The sequence below is a fragment of the Empidonax traillii genome, unplaced genomic scaffold (genome assembly GCF_003031625.1).
Source record: "Empidonax traillii isolate 1590-97213 ecotype Southwest subspecies unplaced genomic scaffold, ASM303162v1 scaffold448:size1359114, whole genome shotgun sequence".
In the NCBI taxonomy this organism is placed as follows: Eukaryota; Metazoa; Chordata; class Aves; order Passeriformes; family Tyrannidae; genus Empidonax; species Empidonax traillii.
In genome coordinates, this window is record NW_020955641.1 from 980,020 (window position 1) to 1,000,433 (window position 20,414).

General features: G+C 50.0%; 1 protein-coding gene across 3 annotated transcripts; it reads right to left on the minus strand.

The window, feature by feature from the left end:
* Window positions 1-1,748: 1,748 nt before the first annotated feature.
* On the minus strand, window positions 1,749-19,292 carry NCOA5 (nuclear receptor coactivator 5). Of its 3 annotated transcripts, XM_027894979.1 has the most exons (11): window positions 19,212-19,292; window positions 19,005-19,019; window positions 16,127-16,314; window positions 15,539-15,646; window positions 11,571-11,637; window positions 7,775-8,134; window positions 7,410-7,525; window positions 7,171-7,297; window positions 6,308-6,507; window positions 4,047-4,370; window positions 1,749-3,677 (listed from the first exon to the last, which is right to left on the minus strand). In XM_027894979.1, exons 3-11 carry the CDS (start codon window positions 16,287-16,289, stop codon window positions 3,022-3,024), a joined length of 2,121 nt encoding a protein of 706 aa, XP_027750780.1. In that variant the 5' UTR covers window positions 16,290-16,314; window positions 19,005-19,019; window positions 19,212-19,292; the 3' UTR covers window positions 1,749-3,021. The 3 variants fall into 3 exon arrangements, with proteins under 3 accessions (XP_027750780.1, XP_027750779.1, XP_027750781.1); XM_027894978.1 differs by lacking the exons at window positions 19,005-19,019; window positions 19,212-19,292 and adding an exon at window positions 17,843-17,867 and having other exon boundaries at window positions 16,127-16,313; XM_027894980.1 differs by lacking the exons at window positions 19,005-19,019; window positions 19,212-19,292 and having other exon boundaries at window positions 11,571-11,669; window positions 16,127-16,313.
* Window positions 19,293-20,414: the final 1,122 nt, after the last annotated feature.

Genomic DNA, 20,414 nt, shown 5'->3' on the forward strand with positions numbered 1-20,414 from the left:
GGGAGTGACGTGAGAGCAGCCAGGGCACGCTTCTCTGCTGAGAGGTTTGCTCCATCCCCCCAGCATCGTCAGCGGATCCCATTCCCCCTCAGCACCACTTCCATCCCGATGGCAAAGCCACGGTCCTGGCTCCGCCAGGGAGAAAGAAGGCCAGCCCTTTTGGTCACTACTGCTGAAAAAAGGCGTTCCCCCTTCCCCATCATCCAGCAAGAGCAGGGACACAGCTCTGGACAGAGCCAGGGTTGCCCCCACACCCCTGCCAGGCAGTTTGGCTGTGGCAAGACAGGAGCTGGTTTCCACAGCGCGTCCCCTCGCCGTCCGCTGGAGAGGGCCAGTTTTAGCAGACAGCACTGCATGTTAGTTTACAAACCCAGCCCTGCACGTTTGGCCTCTGTGAGTGTTCAGTTTCCCCATGGAGCACCCTTCTGCCGCTCCACCGTGGTGAAGACAGTGTCCTCCTCTGGTAGACATGCAAGTTCCTCCTTGGCACATGAGCAGACACGGTCCGGTTTTTGTTCCAGACAGGAAGGTCTTGACCCCCCAGTTTGTTTCACAGGCAGGCTGCTGCTGGGAGCAGCACTGATCAGCACGACCCGCGGGAGGGTGGGCTGGAGCGCGGCCGCAGCAGGCGGGGAGCACTGTGTGCTCCCGTCCCTGCTGCGGGGGTGCCAACAGCCCTGGCCCCCACGAGTGGCAGCGGTAGCGGCAGCTCAGGTCGCTGTGGCCACCACGCAGCACAGGCAGTGAGCCACAGGGCAGCAGGGACGGGAAGCACAGGCAGCATCCAGCCTGGGCGGGTGCTGGTCCGTGGCTGGACGAGAGGAAGGACAGGAGACCGCACAAAGGCAAGAGTTGCACTAGAAGAGTCAAGACCCTCCTCTGTGTAGCAGGACTAAAAACTAGCAGAAAGACCGAAAGGTCTGAGATTTGCTGGTTACAACACTTTCTGTGCTACATGTGCAATATATTTGTTATGAATGTTATCACGAAGTCAGTTCATTCAATACTCTTTTAATCACTGTAGCTAGATGTTCTCCGTCCATTCAAGTGACTTTTATTCGAGTGCAATATTTCAATAGACATGTAGTGACCTAGAATGCTTTGTGTTTTAGAGAATCTGTGTGCAGAGCAATGCAATTAAGTTTAAAACCTTGTAAATAAAACAGGTTGCAAACCAAAAAAAAAAAAGAAGTATTAGGCTTGCATTTAATTTCTGTGCGTGTTTCAGTGTTGTGCATTAGGCCGCCTCGGTGCAGACCCCGTGTTCTCTGTGCAGGTGTCCATGGAGGAGTGGCTCCTCAGCTGTTGAATGCTCCCTGTTACTGCTTTACTTGCTTTACCTGTATTCATTTTTCTAGACTCCTGTCTGCACAAAATGCAATAAATGATTTTATTACACCCTTCACTACTTGCACGGGGACTTTTCACTTGCTTGCAGGTCTCCACTGCTATTTTGCACCACTGCCATTAACACAGAGCAAGCCCTGACAGGGAGCAGCAGGTTGCAGAGGATGCACAACACAAGGAGAGGAACAGCCTCTCCCCAGGGGCCACAGTTTCTGATCACCCCAGCAGAGGTGCTTTACCCGGCTGTGGGGTTGTAGAGGTCTGCACATGTTCTGCTCAGCATCCAGCACGGAGCAGCATCTGGCACAGCTCATCCAGGAGAGGAGAGTAACAGCAAACACAGCAGAGTAATGTACTCCAGGAGTACTTAGGTGTCAAAAAATGCAACAAATAATTTTTATGGCCTTTTATTAGAAAGTAATATCCTCTTGTTAACAGCACAGAGAGAAAATAAATGCTACAACACAAAACCACCTGGGACAAAGTATATCCTCTGCTTTCTCAGTGTCTCTTGGGTCTCTGCAGGAAGCCCACAGACTCCAAGAAGGCTATGATGGGGAGGACCACACAGTTAAAGATGTTTTGTGTTCTGATATCAAAGTATGTTACTGGTTAAAAACACAGTGAAGAATCACTGCCTGATCTTCCACTCCACTGTCTGCCGCAGCTACCAGAGCGTTGGAAAAAACGTATAAAATTATGGTATTGCGTCTTGGCACTGCCTCTCCTCCTCAGATGGACAGAACGCCCCTCAGAACAACAAGGTGAGGTTTCAGAGAGCAGGATTCCCCCCGGTACCTAGTGTTGGGTATTCCCAGGGGGGACCAGCAGCATATCGGCATGGCTGCAGCTGAGCTACACTAACAACCGTCCCAAAGGCTGTAAGAAAAGGAAATTTATACACCAAATTTTAACAGACTGACCTTGATACTGATTACTTGGTGTAGGAAAATCGACAGACCATTTGAAGCCTCTGCCTTGGCTGGAAGCTCTTGTGTTGCAGATCTGTGCTCGGCCCAGGGCGAGGTGAGGAGCACGTGCCTCCCTGCCGGGACAGGGCAGGCCAGCATGGAGGGACTGCACGGCACAGTCCTGGTTACTGAGCAGTGGTCAGGCATGTGCTTCACAATTTCTGCTGCTGGTGCTATCACTGTACTTCCCAACTGGTTTATACATCATTAAAAGAGAAAAAAAAAAAAAAAAAAGGAATTCCAAAGAAAAATAGTGCCCATTCCACAGCAGTGGGTGTCCAAGGCCCATCAGCACGACACTGTGTCCAGTCCCTTAATTCCTCAAAACCACTGACCCAAAACTACAATGAGACCATTCAGTAAGCCCAGACTGCACCTCAGTGGGAAGGTGCACCAGGTGCTGGGAGTGAGGAAAATGCAGCAGGACTGATACCTGGGATGGGACAACACAACCAATGATCCAACACTGTGCTGCAGAGAAAACCGAGCATTCTGCTCCAAACACTGCTAACCAGGTCAAGGAGAGGGAGGGCAGCACCAGCAACCGTCGACAGCAATGCTGTGGGGGGTATGCTCTCACCAGAGTGGAGAGGACATGCACGTCCAGGGCATCTGTCCCGGGTCAAGGATGGGAGACTTTATCCTTAAACAGCTACAAGTATGGAATGGCAAAGGGAAGGGGAACAGGCCTCAGGGCTCAGCTCTAATAGTGTCGCTGGTAGGAGCCCATTGGTTGCTGGGCTGAGGACCCTGCTCGCCCCTGGGCCACAGTTTGGCTCACGAGGTGGGAGAGCGCAGGACCACTCTGGATGAGGGTGTCCAAGGCTTTCTGTACACTGGGGTTGTCAAAGTTGATACCAGAAGACACCGGCCTTTGAGCGGGCACGCTGCCAGGCGCAGGGAGGCGGGTCTGGTGCTGACCATAGAGCGGCTGAGGTTGTGGGGGAGCCCCAGGTCTCGGACCCGCGTTCCTCGAAGGGCCTGGCAGAGTAGGAAGCTGCGCGCTTGGAGTCTGCAATCTCTGCTGAGCCTGGTTTAGGTTTCCAGCGCTCATCTGTGCTGGCCGGGGCTGCCCACCAGCCAGGTTAGCAAAGTTCTGGTTGGGAGTGCTGCCCGAAGAGCCCGCGGGGGCGGCAGGACTGCTGTTTGCCACGGCAGCTGCCGCTGCTGCCGCCCCGCTGTTGAAGAGACTGAGGATTTTTGCCTGAAGCTCCTGCTGAGGATTAGAAGAGGACACTGGAACAGAAGGAGTAGAGACCAGAGGCTGTGAACCCTGATGAGTCTGAGAGCTTGGAAGGTTGGACTGATTACCCAGTGATGATCCTGAAGGTGTCCCCAAAGACTGTCTTGACATGGGTGCTGCAAAAGAAAGGAAAGGTGGTTAAAGCTCTGCAAATGCCCTTAAAGGGGCATCTAAAGTGAAACAGCTACACAGCATCAGTGAACACCCACCCTCTGATCGGAGCTGCACAGCTCTGGGAACCCAAAACTGCAGAACTGAGTGTAGCAGCCCAATCAGTTATGGCAGTCCCGTGGGTGCCCTGAGAGAATCCACTATAAAAGGTCTTCCACATGAAAACTCTAAATTGTCTCAGGACTCCCAAGGACACGTCCATCTCAGTAAAATCGTGCTCCCAGAATCCTCTGTGGTCCCAGGACTCTCCTCCTGTCCCAGCCCCGAGGGCCACAAACCCCATGATAAACCTTGCCTGGGGCCGAGAGACTCACCCTGCAGAGACTCAGTGCTGCCCCGCAGTAACCGTTCCTTCCGGTCCCTCAGGTAATTAATGACTTTATCTATCTCCTCAGCAGTCAGGTAGCGATTGTCTGCCAGCAGGTTCAAGAGAGCCTGGATCCCGGGAGGGTGACCTCCCCTGACACCCTCCTCCATGGGGGGTGGGCGCTCCCGCTCCTGCAGAACAGCTTCGTCTGCCATCTTGGCAGCCTGCCGGGCGATCTCCTCCCGCTCCTTCTCCCGGGACTCTGTTTTGTAGCGCTCGTAATTCCTTGCCACCAGCACCATGGCATCAGCTTGGGGCATGTTGCGGTGTTCTGCACAGGGAAAGAAACACTCTGAGTGACCTGAGGTGACACTGAGGGAGGTGCCGTTCCCCTCAGTCGCCAGCACAGCACAGGCAGCAGCAGGCACTGCCCAGGGAGTGCCAGTGCAGACTTGGGAGCTTCCCAGGAAACAGTTACATTTCCAAGGCCAACAAAAGGCCTACAGCTATCACCCAGCAAGGCCAGCCTTTCCTTCCAAGGCCCAAAGCTCTAAGCAGACATCCTGTCATCCCAGAAATGTCCTTCCTACCTCTCACCAGTTAAAAGGGAAAGCAGCTCCCTCTACCTCTCACATAAATCCTCGGCGCTTCAAGAGGAGACAGTTCCAGTCATTTTACTGCTAAACCCTTGGACAGACCCAAAACTTGCCCTCTGAAGGCTGTAGGCTTCCTAGAGGAGGACAGCCATGGGAACACTTTTGTTTCTGTACTGCCAACACCTTAACACTGCGTGTGCTCGTGCAGGTGGGGAGGAAGCAGCACTGGCTTAGTGTCACATGGCTGCTCACATTCACCACTCTGGGACAACAAGCAGCAATCGAGTTCTTCTGTGATAAAATGAATAATGGCCAATTCCAACAGTGTGTTTTGAGGTCCTTATTTCAACCTCCCAAAGCACACAGGCAAACATTCTCCTGAGCACAGATTTAAGCATGGAGATCAAAAGAGCCTTTACCTTTCAAAAAGTGCCCAAAGCTCTGGGCAGGGCACTGTCCATACCTGCAGAACATCAAATCCTGCCAGCTTTTTCCACCTAACAGGAAACTGGGGTTCATTTTAACATTATGCTTTGCACAGGTTGTGAAAGAGTTCCCTGAAACAACCACGCAGGGAAAGGTGGCCACGAGCGGTTGAAGTGATCGTATTTAATCTCTGGAATGAGCTGTGGGTGAACTAATGACTGGGGTTCCCACCAGGTCTGATACACCGGCAGATCCAGTGCAGAAAAGAAGCTTTGGCCTCCCGCCAGAGGTTTAACAGGTGTTAAACCAAAGGAGCTAAGAGTTAAAACCAAGGGCAGTGGAAAGCCCAGCGACAGTGTGCGTGAGCTGTGCTCCTTCGGGAAATGAGGGAACCCTCCCATCACATCTGCATCTGATGTTAAAAGAAACTGGGCTTCTCCAGTCAGTGAGCCCACACCAACCACTGACTGTGCACTCAGATGTTTCCTCTCCCAGATGATCTCACAGAACATTACTTGGGAACACAGTAAAGCAGAAATAACCTTTGAAAGCTCAACATTGGTCAAACCAGTCACCTGTGCAGACAGAGTATGTGAACAGGCCTATGATCAGAACACAGGCTGCTTTCCCAGATTACATTCTGACAAGGCATTTTTAATACCTACACCCACCCTTCATGCAATAACCGAGTCGCCCCCTGAGATGGAAAGTGATGTGACAAGTGTAATGGCTCTAAGAAGTAGAGCGCATATACCCAAACACTTTTTAGTTCTACCTTTTTTTAACTCCTCCCAGTTTCATTATCAGATCTCTAGCTTAACCAAATCTTTATTAAAACACATTTGAAATCTATCCTGTAATTTGTCACGTTCCAAATAGGCTCTCTTTGAGAGCAACAAGTGATAGACTGAGGTTGGGCTGGTATTACTCAGAGATCTCCCAGGGCACTGCAACCATTTCTAGCACTGGGGTCCATGATTTTTCCTGAGACAGGAAGGTTGGCAGTGTTAGAAGCCAAGAACACGGCTGAGATTCCCTCTTGGCAGGAATTAGACAGTCCTTTTGACAAAGGGCAAACGGAATATTATGGGAGCTTGTAAATAATGACATTCACATTTATGACACCGTGTCAAGTCATTAATAACTACTCGTGTGACAGCAAGGACGACCTTTGTCCTGTGTGATTCTGCCTGAAAGGAAGGTTCAGAGTGACCATGCAGTTCCCAGCCTACTGAGACCTCAGTACCTTGTGGGGTGCCAAACATGATGTTAACAGTGCAAGAGCGGTGAACTTGATGCTGCTGGGTGATGACAATGGCAAAAGGAGATCCTCCTCTGCTCACATCGTCCAGGGCTTGCGTCAGCGACATCTCTGTGTTGAGGAAGATCAGGTCCACTACCATGCCCAGATCCCGCACCTTCCGCCCCACTGACTCCGCGTACTCCCTGTCACGAAGCAAAGCCGGCAGTTTAACACGCCAGTCACACACAAGAAACAGAAGCCTTGGCACATTCACCCTCTCCACCATCTCAGATTCGCTTTTCTGATGACTTGCCCGACTTCATTATGTTTATCAGGACAGTACTAAAGCAATCCCATTACAGTAATAGAAAAGCCTTATTCTGATCTGAATCAGTCATTTCAGTTTAACTGAAATGAATTACAAATCCAGCTTTGGCTTGGCTGAGGGAGAGTGTTTGCAAAGGGATTTACACTGCTAAAAATTTTTTCACACAAATATGTTTAAACTGAACTCATTAAAGGAGGAAATTTATGCCTGCAGAGGTCCAAGGGGTAGAGAGAAGAGCAGCCAACCTACAGAACTCAGCCTGTCATGACAGGCTGATATGAAGAGTGGGTGGAAAAGTATCAGGAGAAGGTACAGAGATAGGTAACAAGGGGGAAATAAATGCAATCACAAGATACATTTCCACATCTCATCAACATACATTCCCGGAAGAGCAACAAGGAGCTATGGCTTTTTGGGGACTCTAAAGCCACATTTCTCAAGAGCAACCCACAAGACTAACAGCCTCAAGGCAGGACTAAGTTTACACGCATTCTCCTCTACCAGGCAATAATAAAGCCTGTCGTAATTATTTGCTTACTTTGTCTGTTTATTCACCACTATCACGGAACAATCCACAGGTCTCTCTGCATCAAAACGCCTCTTGATTTCCTCGTAGTACTGACGGTACAGCTCCTCCCGGCGCCGCTCCTCGCGCTTCAGGCGGTCTGAAACAGAACAAGGGATGCCCTTTAGACCTGCTCAGACGGACACAGACCACCATGGGGTCGGCACTGCGGCACCCCTGCACCCTCCCATTAAAGCATTCCAGGCACTCACCATCTGAATTCACCGGAGGTCTGTCGAAATGGTCCTTGTAGCGGTCGTAGTAAGAGTCGTCCTTGCGCCGGTAATAGTCCTCAAGGCGCAGGTAACGGTCGTAGGACTCATCTCGTCTGCAACGTTCACAGACACAGCAAAGGTTTCCATGCTCCAGCACAATCTCAGGCGGTGACTGGGGCCAGTGCATCCCACAGAGACCTTCCTCAGGTTTAATATACTGGAAATACCACCTACTCCCCACAGGACAACTCTCCCCAGCCAGGGAGATTTCCTCAAACACCTGACACCACCCAAACCAGCGCAGCCGGTGCGGCAGAAACATTGTAAGAACGCATTGGCAAACACGATCCGGCCGAGCTTACCTGTACATAGGGTCTCGAGGGTCTCTCATGTCCCGCGGATCCCTCACATCCCGCGCATTTCTCATATCCCGCGGATCCCGGTATCGGTCGTACAGCGGCTCCCGTGGGTCGCGAAGATCTCTAACATCACGCGGGTCCCGCAGGTCCCTCGGATCCCTGATATCCCGTGGGTCTCGCAGGTCCCGTGGGTCTCTGTGGTCTCTGGCGTCCCGCATGTCTCTAGCTCGAATGTCTCGAGCGTCTCTGGCATCTCGCCCGTTCCTGCCATCCCTGCCATCTCTGGGGTCCCTCCGTGGGCTCCCCCGAAGAGGGGAGCGGTCGCGCCTGGCATCTCGGCCATCCCCGTAGGCATATGGCTCTCTGAGGAAAACACCGGGGAAATTCCGTTAGCCTGCTAACCACACGAGTACAGTTATCCCTAGATCTCTTACCTGAGGTGCCAAAGCGACCCTTCTCTCAGCAGCTGAATCCTCCCTCCTATCCCACAGCAGCAAAAATTACCCAAAAATCGTATTTTTGAAGAAGTCTGGAGAAGGTTTTTAATTCTAATGTTCGTTCACAGTCAAACAAGACCCAGAAAGCTCCTTAATGGAGCATCACTAAAAGTGTAGAGCACCTGTGGAAGAAGAGAACAGGCACTTCAGAAACCACCATTTCAAGGCCTCTGTCCTCCAACGTCAGCCACAGATCGTCCATCAAACATGTTTTGCAGATTCCCTGAGAGAATTTAAGGTGATGTAGGCTACTACCTACAAATATGTGACAGCCGGGAGTGTTCAAGGGATCCATTAAATTCACTCCTCCATGACAGCAGAACACCTGACATAACGTTACTGGCGTATGATTAAAAAAGGAGCAGCTTGTGACCAAAGACACAGCAGGTTCCATGCTGTGGCTGCGTTTGTGCTGCTGACAGAAAGCAATAACAGCTACTGCCGTGTCCTGGATTTGAGGGATATTTCTGTAGAAAGTCAGTCTTATGTTTATGAAGCCACACGTTAAGAGGGTACTAAACCCAACCGGCACTGCATCCTCAGCAGTCGCAACAGGCTTCTCTGTCGGATCTGAATGATCCAGCTCATTCAGACTTTGTACTGCACTGTCTTCAGAGGCAAGGAAGAATAATGTTCCAGTCTTCGTCTTTTCCCAAAACAGTAGTGTTTTTCCAAGTTGCACTCCGTTTTCCAGAAAAAAGCATAACTTCACTGTAGTCACAGCCAAACATAAAAAAAAACTTGCAGAGAAACTACTGAGCTTGATGTGTTTGGAATACTCTTTCCCCAAAATACTGACAACCATCAGGAAAAAACTCAGCTTTTTGAATCTTTTTATTTCCCGAACTTGACAAGACTTTTACAGTTCTCAACCAGCCTAATCTAGTTTATGAAAGACAAGCAGAAGGTAAGTCTGTGCCTACTGCAGTGCAATCACGTAGCGGTCACCTGAAGAGAACAGCAAGTCGGATGTGCCCAAGTTCAGGGTCAGGCAGAGTGGACAGGAACAAGATCTGTGCATGGACTTTGGTGTCGGACACCCAGCTGTGCTGGGGGCACACAGGAGTGCTGGCGTTCTCTGTTCGTGTGTTAGATATAAGCCAGATTTTGGGACAAACTGGAGTTGCCACCAAGAGTATAAACAGCCTCCTCCTGTAAGAGACGCTATTTGGAGACAAATAAGTGCAAACTCCCTCAGCCTCTTGGACAGGCAATGTGCTTTTTGTTTGTGATCTGCATTGAAACCGCATCCTGTGAGAGCCATGGCCCCCTTCCCCCCAAACCTACAATGAACGATGGCAGAAGCTCAGGGTAGACTTACGACTTGCTCTAATGGAAGTCAAGTAGCTGATCTTTCCGTAGCTGTGAGACCATTTAGCAAAACAGCCAAATGCAGGGGAATTGTTTGGCATATGACATTTATTCCGCTGGAGTGGGGGTGACCAGAACAGGCCACATTCGTTATCCGCAGAGACAAAACGATCTGGAATGAACAACGCACAACTGCGACAGGAGGAGAGACGTGGCACAACTCCCCTCGGCTCTCGTGCCCACCCGGTTCCAGGGAGGTGGCAGCACAAAGGCACAGTTCCTTCTGCTTCCACACCTCAGTCCCCATGGTCCAACTCCTGCAGGGTCAGCACCACTACCCTGCATCTGCTCAGGACGTGGCACTGCCATCCCGGCAGCGCAGGGCTCTGCACCCCGGCTTTGCCAGCTGTGATTCCAGGCCACGGCGTGGGCCAGACTCCATCGCCCACAGCCACGCCCAGGACTTGATAACTGAGAGTTCATCGCCACCCATTCCCATGGTGCTGCTTGGGACGTGGTGCTAACCACATGGGATGACCGCTGTGTCTGCAGTGCCAGCTGGAATCCAGTGCCTGTCACAGCAGCACCAAAGCCTTTGGCAGCCGTAGCAGTTCAGTCCACAGCCTGGTGCCCACAGGACCACGGCTCACGTACCTCCAGGGCTCCTTAGGGCCACGACACGGGCATGTCACACAAGCAGGATGACACAGGTTCCGATGCCCATGGCATCAGTGCCTGCTGCTTGTCCCTCTGCAGCACCGTCCGAGAGGACCAATGCTCTTGGCACGGGCGCCTGCCCCTCACCCCTGCAGTGCTGCACAGCACCGTCAAAGACATGCCCTCAGCGCCTGCTGCTCACGTGCTCCCAAGGTCTTCACACCAGCACGGAGCACACCTGACTCTGCCTGGCCCAAGGTTTGCTGCACCTGTCACAGGAACCCACAGAACAAGAGCTGTGTGCCCAAAGCACTTCCTGGGCCTGACACCCACCCACTGCTCTCTGCAGGCACATTTGGCCCTGTGCAGGGTAAGTGCAGCACATAAAAAACATAAATGGTGCCAAGAATTAAAGCTACTCATTCTCTGGGCTTTTTTTTTTTTTTTTTGGTGTAGATGTCCTGCTAGTCACACTTTTTTCTCATTTTTGGTAATTTAACAGGTCAAGTTAGTAAAGAACACCAGATATGTGGGAGCTTGATTACCTTCAAGTTCAATGAGAATCACTCCTTTGTGTGGAAAACTTTACAGTACAGGCACACAGGGTGGATGCCTTATCCCAAACTACATCACAGCACGTCTTTGTGTGCTCCCTAGTAATGCTGTGGAAACTGAAGTAGTCCTCCTGTGGCAGGTCAGTCCATGTCTCCTCCCCTTGCCTGTGACTTCCCACACAGAGGGAAATCACACTGTGCCCACCGAGGGGCAGTAAATCAGAAGCTGGAGGGTACAGTCAGTGACTGCACAGAGGGGGCTCCAGGCACAGAAAACACAAGTGCAGGTGCAGGCAGGACCGTGCAAGAGACATTTTGCTCTGTCTTGTGCTTCACTGAAGTGCTCTTTTCCAGTCCCATTCTCACACTGGAAGCTTTCACCATCAGAAAAGGCAAGACCCCGAAGTCCTCTGCAGCATTCCCGGTGCTGTGCTGCAGCCCCTTGGTGTTCTTTAGCTGTGCCTCGGTTTCTCCGATGCTGGAGGCAGGAGCAAACATCAAGGGTGCTCTTCCTCACGAGTCTCCTACAGCCTGTGCTGCAAAACCTAATGCTTGGCTGCAGTAAGAGCAGCAGACACAAGGTTTCCCTCGTGCCCCCCAAGGTGTCAGAGCCAGAAGGGCTCCCAGAGGTGGAGCAGCCACGTCCCGACTGTCTCCCCGGAGCTGTCTAAGTGAGGAGGTGGCGGTAGGGAAGAGACACAGACATTTAGCACAGGCCACTGGGCTCATGCCCTGGAGGCCTGAATTCCTAGTATAACTCACTGCTTCCAGGTACTTTACCTTCGCGTCGGACTGGACCTTGATGAAGCCTTATTCATATTTCTTCTTTCCACTGCTTTATTAATATCTGTAAAGAATAATCAACCCATCTGTTCAATGCTATGAAACAAAAAAAAAGATCATCAGCACAATTCAAATGAAAGCAACTTAAGCTCAACAACATCCAGATGGTGCAAGAAAATCCATTCAGCAGAGAGACATTGTCACTTTGACAATTTTTTATTAAGTTTAGATAGTACAACATAATGAAAATTTCATGGATTTCTCTGACTTCAAAATAGGGTGGACAGCTTTGGGTGAAGTTTTAACCCTGTATGTTCAGGCCTACATCCAGACTCGTCATTCCATAAGAGAACCTCTTTCTTCTGCAGTCTATGAGCAAGCAGAAAGCGACTCATGGACTCTAGGAGAAAAAGCAGAGTCTGAAAACCTCCAAGAAAGGTCTGATGGCCAGCACAGTCTTAAGTTCACAGCCAGTCCTGTTCAACGGAGCATGCTGCTACCCTTGTCGGAAATAATCCAAGGGTTCTCAAGTGGCACTTGCAACTGCCTTCCCAGGGACTGCTGCAGTTGAGGTGCACAGCCCCCACCACTGAGAAATGGGATCCGGGAGCCTGGAGCACGAGCTCCTCGTGAAGTCAACGTGGTGCACTCAAAACACCACTGTTAACATGATGCAAACTGAGGCAACAGATGGGAAATTTGAAAACTGGTTGGCTTCGGAACATCTCCATGAAAAACACCATGAAGTGAAACACAAAGAAGTTAAGACAGCTGAAGAAACAGAGTCTTGTTCTCAACCAGCAAAAGTGAAGTTGCCCAGAACTGGCAGGGACCCACACTGCTCTACTGTTAAGAAACAAAGTCTCCCATGACAGCTGACTGGAGATGAAAGAATGCACTGGAGTGGGGCAAGAGCAAACAGAAGTGACTTTGGACATTTTACTGAGAGCCTTTTAAGGAAAAGAACAAACCAAACATAGGCCCTATCTGCTCCCTCAGAATCTATCAACAGCTAACATTTCTGATGAGTTATTTGCATTAACTACTCTCAAGCCCTTGCAAGAGAATAAACACGCCACGATGTCTTTAGGCAGACTCAATGTTGTAACTTCCCGAACTATTCTCTATCATTTTCAAGACTAAAATTGGAATTAAGGGATCAGGTCTAATTTTTGCTCTTGTTCTCAATGAAGCAGCAGCATGTTGCCTTTCTATAGGGGGAGAAAAATGAGAACAATCTGAACATTAACTACACCTGCAGCATAACAACATTCACAGGACCCCAAAGTATCTTTCCGGGAACAAAAAGAGCTGCAGCTTCTACTGTCACAAAATATACGTGGAGGATATTTACTCTCTACATAGTTTTAGTCATTAAAGATAGGAAAATACTTCTGTGCATCTGTGGGAATACCTGTATGATGCTACACTGGAGTTAAACTCTCCCCAAACATTTTACCTTGTTGAGTTATCAGCAATTATATTTAATACTCAGGCTGCATAGTTGAAGTAACTGTTCTCCTTGCATTTATTATTTAGTTGGTAATTTTTTCCCCTTAAAGTCAAGTGTTATCTTTAAGCAAGACACTAGCTGCTTTCTTTGGTTTAAGATTATTTTTATTTTCTGTTTTAAGATGCCATTGCAGAAACCTATTATGATTTTTACACTCAATACATTTATTTCAAATAAAAAAATACTTAATTCTGCACAAAAATACTTAACTAGAAGAAAAAAAAATGGGTATCCTTCTCTTATGCAAAATGAACAGATTTAATAACACTTTATTTAATGTGAATAGCATTTACAAGTCAAGTTTTGAACACTGACAAAACTTCAGGAAAAAAAAAAAGGCAAACAAAAGTCTTCTATCCTGTAGGATTTTGAGATGATAAGGCCACTGTAATCACAGTGTAACCTTCTGAACAAACACAGGTGACAGGAGTTTCTGGAATCACATTCCTATCTCAAGTGCAGCAGTGGCATTGAACTAAGGCTTATCTTTTAGCAAAACATCCAATTCCAATTTAAAAGCCTTCAGAGCACAGAAACCACCAAAGGTCCAATAAGTTACCCCAGAAGCCAATAACTCTGCTGTTAAAGAAAACTATTTATTCCCATTTAAGGAACTGTCACACCTATGCCTACCAGATTAAAACTCCCTCATCTCCAGGTCTGCCTGTAACACACAGATCACATCGCTCCTTTCCCTCTTGAGGCTTTTGCTACTTTTGTTCTTTAACTCTAAACCTCTCTCAGGTTCTTCCAAGGCTTCTCCAATTTAGCATTATCCTTTTTCGAACACGGCAAACCGGAACTGAACATGATATTCCAGCAGCGAAGCCCCAGAGGTACCAAAAACCTCCCTGCTCGCACACCTGTGTTCTGTAGGGCCAAGGATGTCCAAAGCACTGGCTGGGAACAGACCTTCCCTTCTGGCTTCACTGAAAGCTCAGGTCTGTCTGCATCCAGCTTAAGAAGTCCAGGTCCTTTCACCATCAGTGACTCAATCCTCATTACCTCATTCTCTTTTCAAAACACTATTTTCTCTCCAAGTCACCTTTAAAAGTACTGTATGGCCAGGAATCAGTTCTTCCAGACCATGACTCAAAGCCCTGAGAAATTCCATCCATGTCACACTGAGATTCACGTGAGATCCATTTAACTCTGCTGGTTTTAACTGTTCTAGTTTCTTAACAAACCAAACCCCTTACAGCAATCTGTACATCTGCTTCTTCCAGCCACAGAGCTTGCAGTACCATAAGTTAGACAGGATTTATTTTGATTGGCACTAATCAATTCCCTTCCCACCAGTGTCAGGTGAAAGAATCCCTCTGTTTCCAGGTGCTGGTGCCAGGCTCATCCCATTTATGCTGCCTATTGGCTGACCTGCAGCACTCTACTGGCTCCTTGGAAACTCCCTAGTTTTCCCAGGCTTGTGGAAAAACACCAGTAACAGCCTAGGCAGGTCTGCATTTCACTGAGCCTCAGAGATGTCAATTCTTTTGAGAGGTCTAGTTTTGGTATCTGCAGTTTTACCTTTTTGTTTTGCTACTGAAATGGAAATTATATTAAACACACCATCTGCCTCTTCAAAAACAGAGAGCAGAAACATCAACTGGTCCTCTCCAGTTACAAATTTTATCATTTCCAGTCAGTTACCCCTTAGTTTCTAAAACAGCCACTACACTTGGACAATGCTGGACATCAATTCCTCTTGTATCCTTCTATCCTCCTCGTCTATTTGCCTCCATTTCCATCTCCAGGCTCCTATTTTTTACTGTACACACACCTTCCCACAGGATACTATTTATTGCTCCTTTCATTCTTTTCTAAGTCAAACTGTTTTGCTCCAAATTAGCATAGGCTTACTTCAAAGTAATTTTTTTTTCCTTCCATTTAGAAGATTACTTGTGGATTTCTAACCATTCATTTCCATTTAAGTCTGCTCCCAGCACATTTAGCAGAATTATCTTCATCTTTATGAAAATGTCCTTTCTAAAGTACTCAGTATTTATAGCCCTGCTTAACAGGCTGGTTCCACATGGGCAAAAATCCGAGTTAAGGTTACTTATCCAACCAACCGCTAAGTGCTGTGACCAGTTTCTCCAAGCATGTCAAGATGAAGCCCAGTTTTGGTTTACAAATGTTATTAAACTGTGCTGGAGGTTTCAAGGATCGCTTTCCAGGGCTTTACTTGTTGCACAGTTTCTTACCCAGGGTAACAGAGCTTCCCGAGCGCTAACACGTTAAAAAAAAAAAATCAGAGTAAGACCCAGGCAGCAAGGTGAGCCTTCCCACTGCAGGTGAAGCACAGAGCGGGAACTCAGGAGGCAAATCCACCCTGAGGAAAAGCAAATTTGAGACCGAGGCCGGGCAAGTTTGAGGGAGCTTTAAAACCAAAGCACTCTTTCTTTCTCCCGAACGCATGCTGGGGGTCCGCAGAGCGCGTAGCAGTTTTCCTTACCTAATCTATACCCTTTATAAAGGCGACCCTTCTCACCGTCCAGAGCGGCCTGGACATCTTCTAGACGGTCATACTGCACGAACCCATAGCCATGGTACATGCTGAGGGCTGCAAGAGTTAACAGCAGGGCAAGACCGGTTACAACCACGCCACAGTGCCGCCCCACACCTAACCCCACCAGCTCAACTCCCACGGGGGCTCTACCCACCTCCGGGGAAAAAAAAAAAATCCACCAGGATCAAAATGCAGAGCTCAAAGGCTCTGATACACTCCCTTCTGACAAGGCAGTGACCAAAATACAGCCCATGAAGTGACCAGGATTTGATTTGAGAGGCTATGAAGTCACTTGAGAGAGCATTGTAGCATCACACCGTGACCCCAAAAGCTAAAACACAGCTGATAGATTTGCATTACATTTGAGCTGTACTGAAGGAATGGCTTTTCCAGAGAAAATTATCATTAAAAGGTCACTTTTTAGGAACAACATTAGTCACTCCTCTCATCACCATCAAACAGCATTTGACAAGCATGAAGTGATACTTCTCACTGAAATCCCTGCCACAAAAAGCCATAAGATAATATACTAACCCCTGATTTTGCCATATTTTGAAAATATCTCTTCCATTTCTTCACGAGTCATGTGGTCTGTGGGCAAATTGCCGACAAAAAGTCTTCTCTCTAAATCCTGAGGATTGGTGCTGTTAGTGAAGTCGCTCTGTTTGATGCTATTGCTCTTGCGTCCTCGAGCCATTTTGCTTTCGTTCCAAATCCAACTCTTCGCAAAAAAGAAAAATGGCCATGCATATAATTTCAATCCATGACATTAAAAATTAAACTGGAACAAGATTAAACTTAACAGCTTTGCAGACTAGGAGCCAACTGGGTCTGCTTGACGCAAACTTCACTCCAGAGAAATCTTAACACGAGGGACACAGAGGTCAGGCAAAAAAACGTTCACTGCAGCATTTTGGTTGAGCTTTTCTGTAACACCGAAAGGTGGCAAACCTAATTATTTTGCAGATAGGTTTTTAATGGTTTAACTCCAAACTACGATACAAACAGCACTAATTTTCCACTAAAAAGCCTTAACTTTAAGCTTTTCAATACACCCATTGTTGTCCCATCTAGTTCTTCAATCCGCTGGCAAGAAGCGTTGAAATTTATGCAATATTTTAATAAGCGGAAAGGAAACACTCATTGCAACATTGCATAACAGCACCCAAATATTCCAATAAGGCTCGGAATGAGGCATCAGGATGTACTGCTGAAACGCTCCTAAGTGACCACACCTGGATCACTTCACTAAATGCGAAATCTCAGCTTTCCAATTCCAGAAAGCACCCCTGTTAGACAGCAAATCCCTGTCCCCATGGAGGTGTCAGCTCCCACAGCAGGCGGGTCCACAGCTGGGAATTAAACCCTCCCTCCAGGTAAATTCTGCACCCTTCCTCACCTCCCCTATGCAGCAAAAGCACATTCCCATAGCCCACACCCCTGCACACAGCTGGAGCAGTCAGCAACATTCACTGCACAAACTCACCCAAACAATTACAAAAAAAGCCCCAACAAACAAACAAAAATAACATAACAAACACCACCAAGCCAATAAAAAAACACCACCCCCACAATTCAGACTTTCTGGTTTAAAATTCACCACCAGATGAAGCTTGAAGAAAGGGATAACCCTGGAACTTTCAAGATGAACTTGAAAGTTAGAAAACTATTTAATAAAGTTGTCCTACTTCCTAAACATTCACCTAGAGGAATGCAGGATGGGATTTTCTGCTTGCAGCATGCAAGAAGCCTGGAAAAGGAAAGCTGATGAAATTTGAGTGTATCAACAGAAACTTCTCCTGTTAATCATGTGGGGCCTACAACCACCACAATCCCTAGCAGCAACCCAGAGGATACAATTTAAAAGCCATCTCTAAATAAACAAGTCAAATGTCCCAAAACATAAACCCAGCTTCATGTAAACACTTTTACAACACTTAACTGGCATGAAAAATACATCTACTCCAGATTTGAGACATAAAATTTATTTATTTATTCTTCAAAGATCGATCAGTTTCACACTTGTATCACTCTTCCCTTTTATTTTTGGGGGGGGAAAGCCTGCAGAAATGGGAGGCAGAGAAAGGCTCCCTGTCTAATAAACTTCTTAAAATGAACTGCCAGAACAGGGAGGAGGAAAAAAACCCAACACCCAACCCAAAATCCAACAAAATTCATTCTATCACTTTTGCCCCAATCCTCCTGCAAGTTTGTCCACACACACACACACACACATACACACAATTTTACCTTCCCCATCAGAAGGCCCAAATTCCATCACATTTTTCTGTATGGAAGCACTGGATTTCTATTCCACTATTGCAGCTCAAGCTCTCTTCAGCTGAGGGGAAAGAAGCTTTCAACACTCCCCCAAAAGGACAAAGCGGCAACAAAACCTGGAAGGACCCATCTGGCCCGAGCTCCCATGAGGAGCAGGATGGATTCTCCAGCTCTGAGCACCACCAGGGACAGGGACACAGAGCCTCTGCAGAGGCCACATCTGTGGGGGCGGTCTTGGGATGTCACAGACACACACAGCTAACAGGTGTCAAACAGGCCCCCAACTGCTGGTGGGACATCCCACTTCCAACTTAAAAAAAGCTGTAAAAAAATCCCCTTTTCTTTTCCTCAAGGGTGGGGATGGCTGAGGAAGAAGGTGCAAGAGCCTTCCACGTGAAGAAAAACAGGGAGCCTTTTTCCCCACTTCAATCAATAAATCCCCAATACTCATAGATGAGTTGAGTTACTCCAGAACTTCCATCTAAGAGCAATTTCCTGGCTCTTACCATTTCCCACGCAGCAGATCACAGAGTTAAGGGCCGTTTAGTGATAAGAATAAATGAATGTTGCTGTCCCAGCTCTGGCCACGTTACACCAGGTGAACAACTGATTCCTACATTAGATCTTTTTGTATGGATGCAGCCAGAGAGGCACCAGGGCAGCTTAAAGGTGCCATTTCCCCAAGGAGTAACTATGACAGGACAGCCCAGGGCACCTCTGGAAGTTAATTAAAACCACATCTCTAAAATCCTTACACTTAAACCCAAAGTTTTTTATTAGTAGCGCTACAGCTTCGGGAAGCAAGGTTCTGCCGGAGTGGGGAGCTGGAGCTAATTTGCCACAAGCGAAACACGACACAACCCCGCCAGAAGTCCGCGGGCCCGGCAGGGACGGCCCGCACCGAGGGCAGAAGGCAGCGGTGCCGAGGAGCGGGGGTGCTCCCCTCGGGGCCGACCCTCCCAAAACCCAGGAGGCGCTCCCGGGGCCCCGGCCCGGCCTCCGCACACGGTAACGCGGGGAGCGCCCCCGCCTTCCTCCCGCCCGACACCGCGGGCCGCCCGCAGCTCCCGGGGCGGCGGGGACGGGCCGCCGCTCCCCAGGGCCGCTCCCCCCGTGCGTCCGGCGGGGCTCGGGCGCTGCCGGCCCGCCCCGAGCCCCGGTGATCCCGCACCGCCCGCAGGCCGCGGGGCGCGCCCGGCCCGGCCCCAGCCGGCGGGCGGGAGGGACCGGGCCGCCCTGGGGGCTCGGTGCAGCGCGGCCGCGGCCCCGCAGACTCACCGCCGGTGCCGCGGCCCCGCAGACTCCCCGTCGACCCCGGAGCTCCTCAGACTCACCGCGGGTCCCGGAGCCCCTCAGGCCGCCGCCGCCAGGACAAAGGCGCCACCCGCCGCTGCCGCGCGGCACCGTCGCAAACCAGGGGAGGGGGCAGCGCGATCGCTACGGCGACGCGCGGCGCTTTACGGCACGGCGCGGCGGCGGGCCGCCCGCCATGCCTGCCGAGGCAAGGCGCTGGATCCCGGCGTGCATCGCCGCAAGGCACGCCGGGAGTCGTAGTCCCCGGGACGGCGGGAGGGTGCGGCCGCTGGGTGGCGCTACCGGACCTCGCGCGGGGGAGGCGGCGGGACCGGGACTGGGATTGGGATCAGACCAGGACTGGGATTAAACCAGGAGTGGGATTCGGGGGCAGACCGGGATTGGGACTAGAATCAGACAGGGACTGGGATCAGACCGGGACCAGGACAGATCGTGATTGGGATCAGACCAGGACTGGGATCAGACTGGGAGCAGGATTTGGATCAAACTGGGATTGGGATCAGACAGGGACCAGGATCAGACTGTGATTGGGATCAGACTGGAACCAGGACCAGAATCAGACCAGCATTGGGATTGGGATCAGACTGGGATTGGGATCAGACATGGGGGCGGGGTTGGGATCAGATGGGGATTGGAGCTAAGACCGCTCAGGGGTTGGGGTCCCTGTGCTGCACCCCCAGTCCCGGGGCTGCCCCGAGCAGCAGCACCGACGCTGCTCTGTCCTGCTTTTTGAGCATCAGCTCCTGTCAGAGCCACTCCTGTCACCTGGGACCACCGGGTCCCACTGCCACCCAGGACCAGAAGCAAGGGGCACTCACAGCCTGGGGCCACAGGGGATCCTGCCCAACCAGTACCTGGGGCCATGGGGACTTCCCAGGCCAGGCCCAGGGGAATCGGGCCCAAAAATCCCCTCCCCGCGACTGCCACCTCCCTCTGCCCTCCAGATTCCCCCTGGGACCCTTTGTGCTCCTGAGCGACTCAGTTCTGGGAAGTGACATCAGTCTGGGGAGTGACATCGGGCTGGGGAATCCAGAGCACATGGTTGGTTCCCGATTTCCCCGGGAGCAGCTGTGGCCTGGCGATGGCCACATGTGGCTGCTAGCCTGGGAGACCAGGGAAGCGGCTGCTGTGCTGTGTCCTCTCAGGCACCGCGACAGAGCGGGCACAGGGTGGCTCTGGGGACAGGGTGGCACCGCTGTGTGTGGCTGGGGCACCAAGGGATGCTGAG